The 14,170-nt window shown below is 39.1% G+C and overlaps 1 protein-coding gene across 1 annotated transcript; it reads right to left on the reverse strand.

The window, feature by feature from the left end:
- Window positions 1-416: 416 nt before the first annotated feature.
- Window positions 417-3,143, reverse strand: LOC135593544 (G-type lectin S-receptor-like serine/threonine-protein kinase At2g19130). The gene has a single exon (XM_065083672.1). It carries the CDS (start codon window positions 3,057-3,059, stop codon window positions 609-611), a length of 2,451 nt encoding a protein of 816 aa, XP_064939744.1. The 5' UTR covers window positions 3,060-3,143; the 3' UTR covers window positions 417-608.
- Between the last annotated feature and the right edge of the window lie 11,027 nt (window positions 3,144-14,170).

Here is a 14,170-nt window from a genome sequence, read left to right on the forward strand (position 1 = left end):
TTTTTATTTTTCAGACCAAGAGGAATAGTCTAAGGGTGGACATGATTGAGGGAAAATATTATTATTTGAAACCCTTCTATATTTTAGATTTGTATAATATTAATGTGAAATGTTATTTTAGATATGATATAGTGATCTTGTAATTATGTAAACAAATTGATATTGAGCGTGATCTAATACAGAGTTTTTATGGTTATATCATGGTATATAACTTCTTGGATTGTATAAGGATTATATCGCTTCTTCAAGTTTTAATCGTGAAATTTTGGTAGGATTTCGTATAGATATGAGTTGTTAATATTATTGAATAGGTTATGACTGTCCAGATTGAATTGTTTATGATTTTGGAATATGATGAATATTGTATGAAAGTAAATTACTAATCAAAGTTAGAAAAGATTATGATACGCAGTCAATTAATTAACAAATATCAACATGCTTTACTATTAACTTTGGGATATGTTGACATTAGACATACAATCCTCATATGCAGGAGCATAAGATTCTGATTACTATGATCAGTAAATCATGCAGATGGTTGAAAACATCCCATCTTCCATTCTTCCGAAAACTCGGTAGCTAGAGAAGACTGCACTCTGCATTTACCTTCAGACACCAGAACTGTTTGATGCAGTGCTTTTGGTCTGGGTGCTATTTGAAGTAGCACTCCTGGTCTTGCTGCTTTGATTCGAGGAGAACTCGTAGAAGAAATTGATCTCCTCTGGGGTTTCAGCAAGAACTCGAAGTGATCTGGGAATGGGAGGCATGTTGACCTCCAGAAATCCCTCCAAGACTTGACCCACTTGCCCCATTGTTGGCCTGCAGCTCTCATCATCCTGAATGCACCAGCATGCCAGCTTGCAGGCTCGTTCCATCTCCTCCAGGTCGGCTTCCCCCTCCAGTCTGTGATCCAGCAAGCTTCCCACATCCCCAGATTTGAGTTTGCTGGCCACCAATGTGGGGAAGAAACCAGTAGTCCCGTCCTCTGTCTGCTCCAAGTTCCTCCTCCCTGATACGATCTCGAACAGCATCATCCCGTAGCTGTACACATCGGCTTTTGGCGTGATCGCCACGCCGGTGATCCATTCCGGTGCAAGGTAGCCTCTGGTTCCTCTCATGGTGGTCAGAACCCGGCTGAAGTCTCGCCCCACAAGCTTGGCCAGGCCGAAGTCCGCCACTTTGGGGACGCATGAATCGTCCAACAGTATGTTCTCTGGCTTTATGTCGCAGTGGATGATGCAGTCTCTGCACTGCTCGTGGAGATAAGCCAATCCTCTCGCGATTCCCACGGCGATTTGGTACCTCGTTCTCCAATCCAAAGCTGCCGAATTGCTCTGGAAGAGCTGGGTGTCGAGGGAACCTTTCGGCATGAACTCGTAGACCAGCAGCTTATTGCTTCCCTCGGAGCAGAACCCGAGCAGGCGAACCAGGTTGACATGCTGAATTGTGCCGATCGTACTCACCTCCGTCCGGAATTGCTTCTCCCCCTGAAGAATGCCTTCCAGTTTCTTCACCGCGACGACGGTGGAGTCGGGCAGCGACCCCCTGAAAACCGATCCAAAACCTCCGCCACCGAGCTTGTGCGAGAAGTTTTTCGTGGCATGCTGCAGCTCACCGTACCTAAACGCCACCAGACCACCCCCCACAGCCTTTGATGCTCTCATCATCTGCCTTTTCCGACGCCTCCGTATCATGAACCATATGATGGCCAAACAAGTTAAGACGGCCACCGCGACACCGACGACGATCCAAATCACCGTTCCTTTGTTGCTTTTGGAACTCTGCAGCTCCGAGGCGGCAAGACGAAGGTAAAGGGTGCTTGCATCTGATCCGTTGTACTGTTCTTGCAGGTTCAGCAGATCCCCGTCCCACACAGAGCACCCACCACTATCGTAAGAATAAGCGGTGCAGGAGCAGTCGCTCAAGCAGGCCGCTTCACAGGCTCCGTCACTCCCGACGGCGGAAAGAGTCCGCGAGTTCACAGGTAACCTCATGTTCGACATGGTGAGGAACCCATCTTTCTCCGTCCTGGACGAGTTGCTTCGACCGCACTGCAACGGGGTGTTCCTCTGGCATCCCTCGCTTTGATCACCCAAATCCCAGTCGCTCTGAGACTTGGGGCTGAAACCCTGGACGCACTTGCAGAACGGCAAAGCGTTCTCGTTGCAGCTACCGAAAGATCCACAGAAGGAATACACCTGGCACTGCTGCCTCGGCTGAGACCAGAAGAGTATCCACGTTTGTGAATTCTCCAGCCATGTGAGCTGCTTGATCTGACCGGAGACGTCCATGACGAACCTGGAGATGATCGTATTATCCTTGACGGTGTAGATGAAGTAGTTCTCCGTCGAATTGCTAACATACTCGAAGTTGTAGACGTAGTTCGCGGTCATCTCAGGAACATTGCTAAAGATCTGGCCATTCCAGATTCCGCTAGTCCAGTATTCCGTGGTCATGTTCCAGAGTATGAAGTACTGGCTGGTTCCATTAGGATCCAATTCGAGGGAGAAGATCCCAGGAGCAGGGTCATCGTCGTTCTTCCAGGCCGTGAGATGCTGGTTTCGATTGGTGACCTTGTTCAACCCCACTTTGCTGCCGGGGAGCCAAGTGTTGGTGGGGTGATCAAAGCTCTGCCAGAAGACCTGGGACTCATTGGACTCATCTCTCAGCTGCAGGTTTCCATCATCGAGGAGCACGGCAAGGGTGGAGTTGGAGGATATATTGGCATCAGTGGACCACACGATCGATTTGGACTGGTTGAGGAGGACCAGGTTGCCGTCACCGGCGATTCTGAGCTCTGATGTGCTTTGGTCTGCGACCGGGGTTTCTCGGTTGGCCACCCATACGGGGGTGATCTTGGAGACCTTCTTGTACCAGATGCCGACGTAGTAGCGGCTGGAGGAGTTACCAAGCTTGAAGAAGCCCAGCACAAAGTTGCCGCCTGCGGAGGTTATGGTTTGGCTCCCTGGGAGAGAATTGTTGGCAGAGATGGTGTCAGCTGCAGAGGAGAGAGGTGCAAAGAAGGGGAGGAGGAGAAGAAACAGAGGAAGGGGATCCATGTCTGGGAAGAAGGCGTGGAAGAAAGATGTGGAGATATTGAGGATTCTTCTGTCACATGCCTCACAATTTGCTGCCAAATTATCATCATTGCCATCCCATGTTATGATAGCTGTAGATACTTTTTGACTTTTATTCCCTCCACAACGAGAATAAGGAGTGTTACGTGTACATGTGTAATTGGTCATGTGATTTCAATTTTTGTGTGCTTTGGATGGGGAATTTTGTCTTGTCATATATATGAACACTTAAAATAATAATTCATTTGACTATTTAAGATTGAAAAATGATAACTAATATTTGACTTGAAAATAACTAAATATTTAGCAGTAGAAAACATGGCCAAAATTGTAATGGAAGCATGAGGAGGTCACTAGAGAAGAACCTCCACCAAGTCCCATCACAAACTGATGTTTCAGACCATCATAATAATTGGAACATAAACGTTCCTGAGCAGTCGCCATAAACTTTCCACCTACTACTGCAGTTGGATCTTAAAGACATGGCAAAATTTTATTTTTATCACTCCATATTTATTTTTTCGTATGTTAGTCCATCTATTTAAAACCTCAAAAAATCACTAGGATGTCATTGGAACCATCCCTATCTTTATCATGGTAGTGTTAGAATTGGGATCCCTATCATATCATATCATATCGTGATGATATTGAAACTCCAATTGATATAAATACACTTTCAAATAAATATATATATATTATATTATATTCTATCCCTCTAAATTATTAATTTTCACGTAATTAACTATAATAATAATATCAGCTTATTGAATTGATATGATGTATAGGAAAAAAAAATTAAAGGGATAAATTTAAAAGGATAGATACGTATATAAATCTAGTGGAAACGAAAGGGAGGGATCAGAAAATGAAGAGACTGACGACCTCGACCCTTCCTTCAATCATAATTTGGCAACCTTGGACCTGATAAAAATGTATAAGATGTAATTGTCTAGTTCGTTTTGATAGTGAGCTCTTGATAGCTATTTATACACACTCAGCAGGGAGGTTATACACATTCAGCATGGAGGATTTTTCTCAACTGCTTAGAGATTTCCTCAACTGCCTTGAGGAAATCTTATCTACTTATCATGCCCCCGCAAGATTGAGCTTCCATCAAGGATGCCGATCTTAGACCGATGAGATGAAAAAAGTTTACGGGCGAGAGGCTTTGTGAGTGAGTCTGCTAGTTGATCAGCTGTATGTACGTGAGAAACACGGAGTTGATGTTTGACAACTTGATCTCGCACGAAGTGAAAATCAATGGCTATGTGTTTCATGCGGGAGTGGAACATTAGATTAGCACATAAGTAGGTAGCTCCAATATTATCACAATATATTGTAGAAATAAATGTGGAGTTGACGTTGAGTTCCTTGAGCAGATTTGTGACCCAATTGAGTTCAGCAGCGGCGGTGGCGATGGCACGATATTCAGCTTCAGTTGTAGATCGTGCAACCGTCTTTTATTTTTTTGAACTCCAACTGATTGGAGTAGCTCCAAGTAAAACAATGTATCCGGACGTAGAAGTTCTATCATCAAAGTTCCCTGCCCAATCAGCATCAGCAAAAGCATGGAGATGGAGTGAAGTATTTTTGTGAAGAAAAATGCCATGATTAAGAGTCCCTTTAAGATACTGCAAAATTCGTTTGACCGCAAACCAATGCGTAGTAGATGGTCGATGCATGAATTGTGATAATTTATTGACGGCAAATGAAATATCTAGACGGGTGAGAGCCAAGTACTGTAAGGAGCCAAGGACTTGTCGATATTGAGTCGAATCTGTAGTAGGACTTCCATCACATAATTTAAGTGATTCACTGGTAGAGAGAGGAGTTGTAACCTCTTTCGCATCCTGCATGTTTATCTTTGATAATAAATCTTGAATATACTTTCTTTGTGATAGGAAGAGACCTGAAGGTGTAAATGTTGCTTCCACTCCCAAAAAGTAGCTTAAAGTTCCTATATCTTTGAGGAAGAATCGATCGGCCAAGTGCTTTAGAAATGCCTGAGTCTTCAAAGGATCATTTCCTGTGACAATAATATCATCCACATATACTAAAAGATATATTATGCTTTCATTGTGCTGGTAAATGAATAACGAGGTATCAGAGTTGGAATTGATAAAGCCAATTGAGGTCAAAAACGATCCAAGCTCGTTATACCAAGCCCTTGGAGCTTAACGAAGTCCATAAATAGCTTTTTAAAGTTTGTAAACATACCTCAGATATTGAGGATGAACGAAACCAGGAGGTTGCTGCATAAAGACATCTTCAGTAAGTGTCCCCTGTAAAAAGGCATTGTTAACATCCAATTGTCGTATGTGCCAGCCCTTTGAGATGGCCAAACTCAAGATAAAATGGATTGTTGTAGGTTTAACAATGGGACTAAATGTCTCTGTGAAGTCGACACCAGGTCGTTGATGAAACCCTTTGGCGACTAGACGTGCTTTGTATCTGACAACGGATCCATTTGGGTTCCGCTTAATTCGAAAGACTCATTTACACCCGATGATATTTTATGTGTGATGAAAGGGTACTAAGGTCCATGTAGAGTTATGGAGGAGAGCATCATATTCGTCACACATGGCTTTATGCCAGTGAGAAGATTTTTGAGCTTGAGTGATTGTAGTGGGTTCACTGGCCTTAGTGGAGGAACTTGTTTTAGCATGTAAGTCAAGAACTTGACGTGGTTTGACAATACCACTTTTGGAGCGTGTTGTCATTGGATGTCGAGGGGGAATAGAAGTCGTAGATTGTGTTGGGGGTATAGCCGAGGGCGAGTCACTGTCATGGACTGGGCCAACCGACGGCACGACAATGTCACTAGGTCTAGGAGAAAGTAAAGCCAGTGGCAATGTTGCCAAAGGTATTGCTTCATTAAGAGTGAGAAGCTGTTGAACTAGAGTAATAGTAGCATGCGGATCTTGAGGGTAAGGACTGGATGGTGTCATTTGAGGTTCGTGTGATGAGATCGGAGGGATATTCCAGTGATGCATGTTTATCGGAGTAGCTGGCATGGTAGGATTATTTTGAAAAGGAAAGACAAACTCCTCAAAAATAGCATGACGTGATATAAAGATTTTTTTAGTTTGGGATTCATAGCATCGAAAAGTATTATGTTCAAGAGAGTAGCCTATAAAAGTACAAGGCTTAGATCGTGGTGTTAGCTTATGTGACGCATAGGGACGAAACCATGGATAACATAAACAACCAAAAACTTTGAGTTTACGAAGGTTTGGAAGCTTATGGAATAATTTTTCAAATGGTGACTGGTATTGTAAAATTGGAGTGAACATACGATTAATGAGATAAACTGCAGTTTGAAAAGCTACTGACCAAAAATGTGGTGGCATGGATGCTTGATGTAGAAGGGAGAGACCAGTTTCAACAATATGCCGATGTTTACGTTCGGCAGAGCCAACCAATTGGGGAGTATGTGGGGGTGACTTGAGGTGTTGTATACCACAAGCAGAGAGACAGGATGCGAGGACTTGATATTCACCCCCGCCATCAGAGTAAACTGTTTTAATGGAAGATTGAAAATAATTCTCGACCAACTTTCGAAAGTTGGTAAATACTGTGGAAACATCATACTTATGGTGGAGAGGATATAACCATGTGTACTTAGTAAAATAGTCTACAAAAATGACATAAAAGCGAAACTTGTCAAAAGAAGGAATTGGGGCAGGGCCCCACACGTCGGTATAAATGATTTCAAATGATTTAGAGCAAGAAATGGAGGTTGTCTCAAAAGGCAGTTTATGACTTTTATTGCAAAGACAAGCATTGCAATGATTAACAGTGTTATTGATTTTCAAGGTAGGAAGAGAATAACGAAAAAGTAATTTTTGCTGGATAAAAGGGGAGGGATGACCAAGACGACGATGCCATACATCAACTGGAGCTGCGACTGAAGAGTGAGCAGTAGGAAGGATAATTTGCGAAGCGGATGGCCACTCATAAATTTTGTCTTTGTTCTGGCCCTGGACCAAGGATGCCCCCGTGCTCAAATCCTTAACAAGAAAAAAGTTAGGGAAGAATTCAATTGAGGTATTATTTTGTTTACAGAATTGAGAAACGAAAATGAGGTTTCTTTTAATGGTAGGTGCACACAAAACATCATCGAGTGTAAAAGTTGTGGTAAGTGAACTAAGCGTTAAGGAACCAGAATGAGTAATAGGAATTCTTTTACCGTCACCGATGATGATATCTTCATTTCCATCATAGTTGTTGTAGATGGACAAATTTTGAAGATCAGAGGTGATGTAATGAGAGACGCCCAAGTCCACAATCCAATTGGGTTGGGTAGGAGTTGGAGTAGCCATGAAATTCGCTTGAGGCCACTGTGATGGAGCAGGGAGTCTAGGGCGAGACCAACAGACTTTCGCGGAGTGTCCGACTTTATCACATAGTTGGCAAACGACTCGTTGGTGGCTTGTGAAGTCAGGATGCGATGGCTGAAAATTACCACCTTGATATGGATAAGGGGGGTTTAGTCTGGGCCCCATAGGGCTAGGAGGCAACTTAGCCGAATCGTTGTTGACGTGCTTATTGTACTGGTTGCTCTTCCTCTTGGATTTTTGATTGACCTGAGCTGTAATAGGTGGTCCGGGTAACCTATCATCATGCTTCAAGTATGTCTCATAGTCGATCAACTTATCATAAAGTTCTTCGAATGATATTGATGAGTCGTGTGCCCGAAGTGCTGCTGTCAGTTCTTTGTACTCGCCTCCTAGGCCATTGAGGGTATGGATTAGGACTTCTTCATCACTAAGAGAATGACCTATCAAAGCCAAATCATCGATGATAACTTTGATATGTTGTAGATAATCAGCAATAGTACTTCCCTCTTGTTTTGTTTTCATCGGATTAGAGAGAAGTCCGAGCATGCGAGTACGCAAGCGATTTGCCAAAGTTATTTGTAACTTGCACCATGCTTCTGCAGCAGTCGTACATGAGGATATCAGCGGGGCAATGGATCCAGCAACGAAAGCTTGAATAGCTTGGAGGATGAGGCGATCTTGACGTAACCATAGTTTATGGGCTGGATTTGGCACTGGACTGGGTTCATCTGGGATGTTGATCATTTCAGGTGGACATTGGAGAGAGCCATCAACGTAACCTAGGAGATCATAGCCAAATAGAAGATTAGAAAGTTGTGCCCGCCAAGATGCGTAGTTGTCGCCTTTGGATAATTTGAAGGGAATAAGTGCTGCAACATTGATAGTGATAAGACTTTGAGAAGTGCTTAGAGTCCCTGCAGAAATAGGGACAGGAATATCGGAAGAGGAAAATGAAGACATCCCAGATATTTTGTGGGAAGCGGCTGTAGATGTAGAGAAATTGCTACAGTGATTAGGTGCAAAGAAAGAAAGAAAAAAATCTGTAGTAGTTACAGTTGTAGAGAAATTGCTGCGGTAGAGGGAAGCGGCTGCAGATGGAAGCTGTAAAAACTGCACTTGTTCCTATTGCCGCAGGAAGGCAGTGATGGTTGTGGCGGTAAGGATGGCGACAGCAGCACTTCTCGCTCGAGTGAGATGTGAGAACGAGGAGGAGAGGTCGCTGGCCGAGGAATAGTTGCAAGGACGACAGCCACCACAGTAATGTAGGCGAGGTTCTTGTGAGGGTATGAGGTGGCCGCGACACCGGAGGAGAGGTAAGCAGTAGCACTACCCTTTCCAACTGAACAGAAAAGAGAAGGCTTTGACAGAGCTACCTTACGGATTGCTCTGAAACCATGATAAAAATTAAACGAAGAATATATAAATATAGAAGTTGTAGAAGAAACTATAAAATGTATAAGATGTAATTGTCTAGTTCATTTTGATAGTGAATTCTTGATAGCTATTTATACACACTCAGCAGGGAGGTTATACACAAGAATTGGTCTAAAACTCATTATTTTCAAAAGTCTCCAAGTACTTTCCGCTGAGGACAAAGAGAGATGATGGGAACATTGTTCGCCCTCATGAGTGTCGTTGGTTCAATTAAAGAAATGGTTGTTGTGTGAAGTCTCTACAATTAATATAGAAGATAAATGGAGTGGGCCATGTCATCTCGGCTTGCCGTGCATTGCGTTCCTGCAGATATGATGAAATTAAATACGAGTAGTAGATTGTTATTATCAGAAAATTAGATGTTCCATTGAATTGAATTCACTCCATTCATGAAGGCTTAACATGTCAACAACAAGCATACAAGGCACTCAAATAAATATATATATATATAGACTAATTTTTGGTTTTTATCTTATATTCATATTCTTTTTCTTGAAATCTTATGTTCTTTCTCTCTAGTAATTTTTCCCTTTTGTTCCTCTTCTTCTTTATTGTATCACTCTCGTTTAAAAATAATACTGGTAAAACAGAATGATTCAAATCTCTCAATTCCAAAAGAGTCAATAAGAACTCTTTTTTTTTATAGACATAAATATTTTATATTTTAATTGTAAATATATGAATGGTTTTATTTTGTTATATGATGACTATGTGTATTATTATCCTTTTAATATATAACTTGCTATTCACGAGTCTGTTACTATTAGTAAATCCCTGATATTTTCTTAAAAAATAATAAAATATTATTTTACTATTTTTAATCCCATCATCACCGATCTTATCCTTTTTTTTTTTTTCTTCCCCATAATCTCTTATTTCATCTACTCATTGTTGATGTTGTTGGCCACTTCAGATACTCGCTCGAAGCCCATAATGGATGTAATCAGAGATGATACCACTCGTCGCACCCTTCAATGCCTCTCCACTCACTACTAACACTCTCCATTATTCATATTTACAACTCCCTTCTCTTTTCCTTCCTGGATATTGTAAATATCCATTATGTTGACTAGTTGCTCTTCTTTTCTATCTCTTCGTAGACCCTTTTAAAGAAGCATTTAGCATCAAGACAATATTGAGATGATCACCCAAATAGCTAGGTCCATTAGTTATTATCACTTCCATAATTGGCTCTCACGAGTGATCATCACCCACACTATTATCGGTTGGATCGAGGAGTAAAAAAAGAAAAAATAAAATAAGAAAATATTTATGTTCATATACATAGGAGTGTTTTAGAAATATTAAAAATCCTTAAAATGATGCTATAAATAGTAAAAGAATCCAAATAGAAATATCTGTAACATGGTTAAGTAGCATAGCAGCATATATCAATTATAACTATTCTATCACTTGTAATGTCTTATTCAACCTTGCTTTTGATCATGCAAGTATTTACTTTATCATCGAGGATAATCTTAGAACCTGCCTAGCTGAAGGCATTTCTACCTACAATGCTGCTTCTACCTTTCAAGCTGAATGTTATATCATCCTCAATGCCATACAGAAGACACAAGACATCAATAAATTTTGCTATGCATAGACTCGCTAAACTATGTAAATTCTATTAATAATGTTAGCTCATATCTCCACTCTGTGTTTTGTACATCGTTAGAGTTACTCGTATCCGTGAGAGGGTAATAGGGAAGTACATTTCCTAGCTACAAAGGGTTTCTATTCTTCTAGAAGCAACTCCTAGCGAGTTACCCCACTCTTTTAATTAATAAGAAGACTTAGTTTTCATTTTTCTAAAAAAATAGCATAAAAACATATATTTATTTTGATCAATAAATGCAATTGAGGCGAAACATAATTGCAAATAAAGTGAGCATTTATTGTGAGCACTAAATGCAAATAATTTGCTAATTAAGAAAATTAATAATTTTAGATAATCGACCATTAGACATACTTATATAGATGTTACAGCAAAATGTGATATGATCACTTAACTTAATCAAAAAAATATTTTAACACTATGAGCAATCAAATTAACGAAAGGGTTTTGAGTTTTGCGATGTATGGATGATAATTTAGAGGAGTATTTTTATGAATTTCCTCTTTTGCAAATATGTATATAGTAAAAATTATTATTATTTTTAATATTAGTTAGTATGTAGGATTAGAGAGATAATTGAGTCCACATCAAAGAGTTCGTGTTGCTGGAAAAGACATTCGAAGTACATAAAAGAGATGGATGTTTGGTTATGTGTTTGACAAAGTAGATATGAGGAGAGAATATTTCTCATCAATCATAGGTCACTGGGTGTATAGTTTATGCCTAATAATCACTAAAACAAGTTGATACTTGCCAATATAATATAGTGCTTTATGGGCTTTCTCCCACTAGGAATGACCCAATTAGAAGTTGACACCTAAAAATGTTTGTTTAGAGAGTAATCTCCATTGCAATGTTTCATTGTCTCATTCAATGAGGTTGTATGTACGAAAAATATTTTCAGTAATAATATTTTATACATGAAATGAAATATATCTCACAAAAATCTTCTCCTTGTATTAACATGACATTATTTATGGAGGATCTTATCGTTGGATAACATTGAAGGAAAAAAATAGGCCAAGTAGGAATAACTTCATAAGTGATTTGATATATGTATACTATTATTTTATATCAAACATTGTTTAGAACATAAAATATGACATGTGTGTTGTTCTATCAAGCAATTCAGCACCGAAAATGAAGAATTGTTGTCCAGTTAAAGTCAACGCATTTTGGTGGGTGGACACATGAGGCAGAAATCTCAACTTCATTGACTGTAAGAAAGAACATACCAACACAAGTCATCATCAACATGTGAACCCAAATGGTACATAGCTGTGAATGATCAAGGACATCTTTAGATCATTATTCCATCATGGTGATGCCACCCTTTGTATTCTTTTGAGTTGTGAGGTAAAGGCAATCTCAATCATATCGATATCTAGTTTGATTGCGTAATCTAAAACGTTGTCACCCCATAAATATTATTGAATCAGATTTATAGGAGGCCACTTCAAGTCCAAGATTTTTTGCTTTATGCTGATGAGCAGGGTTCCTTTTTTACATGTTTGAGTAAGAAACATGTCCTATATTCCCTCCAAGAAATAGATTTGTGGATCTATTATACACTGTAGAATCAAAAAAATTTACGGTGAACATTAAACCTAATCTGATTACTACAAGAGATTTGATAACCAAGCTAAGTTACCATAAGGAGCTTATATTTAGAAGTGATCCTATCAGCTTGTGAGATAAAAGAGATTGAATTTTTTAATTGGCTTGACTATGACATCTTTCACTTAGCATCTCTCTTTTTTATTCAGTTTGATTGGTATTTGAAATTTTTTAGATTTTACATGTATTATTATAATATATCGACTCGAGTTATGAAATTAATATGTTTCGATTGTGATGCAAGTATGGTATCAAGGAATAGAAGAATCGATGGAGAGTTCTATAAAACTATGTTGAGGAAATACATGATAAAAATGTCATTTGATGCTTGAACCAAAAACACAGAAAAAGATAATATAGATTTAAGGAGATGAAAGAGATTTAAGTTAGGTAATACACCAGAAGCCCTTTTATAAATTGATCTGATAGCCATTGAATATTGCACAAATATAAGGAGTTGTCCGAACCATCAAAGTGTTTGCAGTGTCATCGTTCCTCGCAATTACACAAACTTTTCTGCTAGTTGGATTTGATCCAAAGAATTTACCAAGGTGTTAGAGTTGCATAAATAATATAAAATTAATCTTTCTTGATCTATTAACAACAGTTCTTGGATTTGGTTATTGGAAATTAAAAAGGAAAAATAAAATCAATATGCAACATGAACTATTCCCTCTTGATCTGTCTGTCAGTGGATGTTGTTTGCCATCCTTGAATTTTCCTATGCTCGTTTGATGCGCATCATTGTAGAATTGGAAGCCTTCATTGTTATGTGTCTTGATATCTCTGTTGTTATGTGTCCATGCATGGCAATGTACTGTTTATCCAAAAACAAGCCTGTAAAATCTTGCCAAGGAACATATAGATTAGTTACCCATCCAACTTTATCTTTCTAAACATATGCACTTTCACTTCTTAGTATAACTCAATTTGAAATCGAGAATAGATATACATATACTGAAGCATATAGTAAATTTAATATTATTTGTTTTTTTATATTTTATCAACCCAAGCAAGTATAGTATAAGTAATTAATTTGTATGGAAGTATTTGCCCTTTTAATACATGTCTTGAACCAAGATTTGGATTCTCATTTTGATGTGAAGCCAATTAGGTTAGACCCAAATAAAATGATTGAATGCAGGCCTTTGTGCTGCCAAATCACAGTGACCAGAAGCCAAGTTCAAGCATTCCAATCTTCCTGTCAATTAGTGTATGTTCTGGCAACCCTTGACAATTATTGTCCACACATAAATCTTTGCTTATGGCTGCAACTATCACAAAACTGATGGCATTCTTCCCCTCTTCACTCGCTGATTCCTGCACCTACTAGATTGAGGTTGGTGACATCTTTATACCATTCATTTACATTCCTGTAGCTTTCTTAATAAATCAGGTTATGGTTCCTCATGTACCTGATAATGAAAGATAAGTTATTGCACCTAATCTGATTTTGTTATGGCCTAAATGATGTCATTTTGGCATAAGAAATAGTTTTCTACAGCCTACCTCTTCATCCCAATGATAAACTTTCTCAAGTTCTAATGTGCGTGGATCAGACCTGAAATATTTTATGACTAACCTTTGTTTTTCCACACAAAATATCAGCAAATATTTAAACAATAATCCTAGTACTATATATATGTATATATAATTTTTTTCTTCTGCAAAATAGTAAATCTGTGTTTTCTGTCGATCTATTTAAAATTTTAGGTTGATACACGAGATGTGCCTTTGATAGGAACATCATGTGATGCCAAGGTATGGCTATGGGAAGCATCTTCCTCCTGTTGCTTTCTGAATGATATAAACATAAGCAACCATACACCTTGCATGGGAACATGCTCAAATGAGGTAACATTGATGCTTATCAACACTTGTATTCAAATATGAGAAGATTAAATGTGATATTACAACTAGTGACAATAGCTTGTGAAAGGCATCATCAACCTTACACTGACATCAATGATGATAATTATATACCACCAAATACTTTTTCTCCTTCCTCTCTATTTCATATTCAGTCAGCCTGTCTTATTTTGTGTGTGGTCAGTGGCTCCACAAAGCCTTTTATTTAGGTCATGTCA

Source organism: Musa acuminata, chromosome BXJ1-9 (genome assembly GCF_036884655.1).
Source record: "Musa acuminata AAA Group cultivar baxijiao chromosome BXJ1-9, Cavendish_Baxijiao_AAA, whole genome shotgun sequence".
Classification (NCBI taxonomy): Eukaryota; Viridiplantae; Streptophyta; class Magnoliopsida; order Zingiberales; family Musaceae; genus Musa; species Musa acuminata.

What these genes read in the sequence shown, in the direction of transcription:
- LOC135593544 (XM_065083672.1), bottom strand. Translation starts at nt 3,059, where the DNA reads ATGGATCCCCTTCCTCTGTTTCTTCTCCTCCTCCCCTTCTTTGCACCT.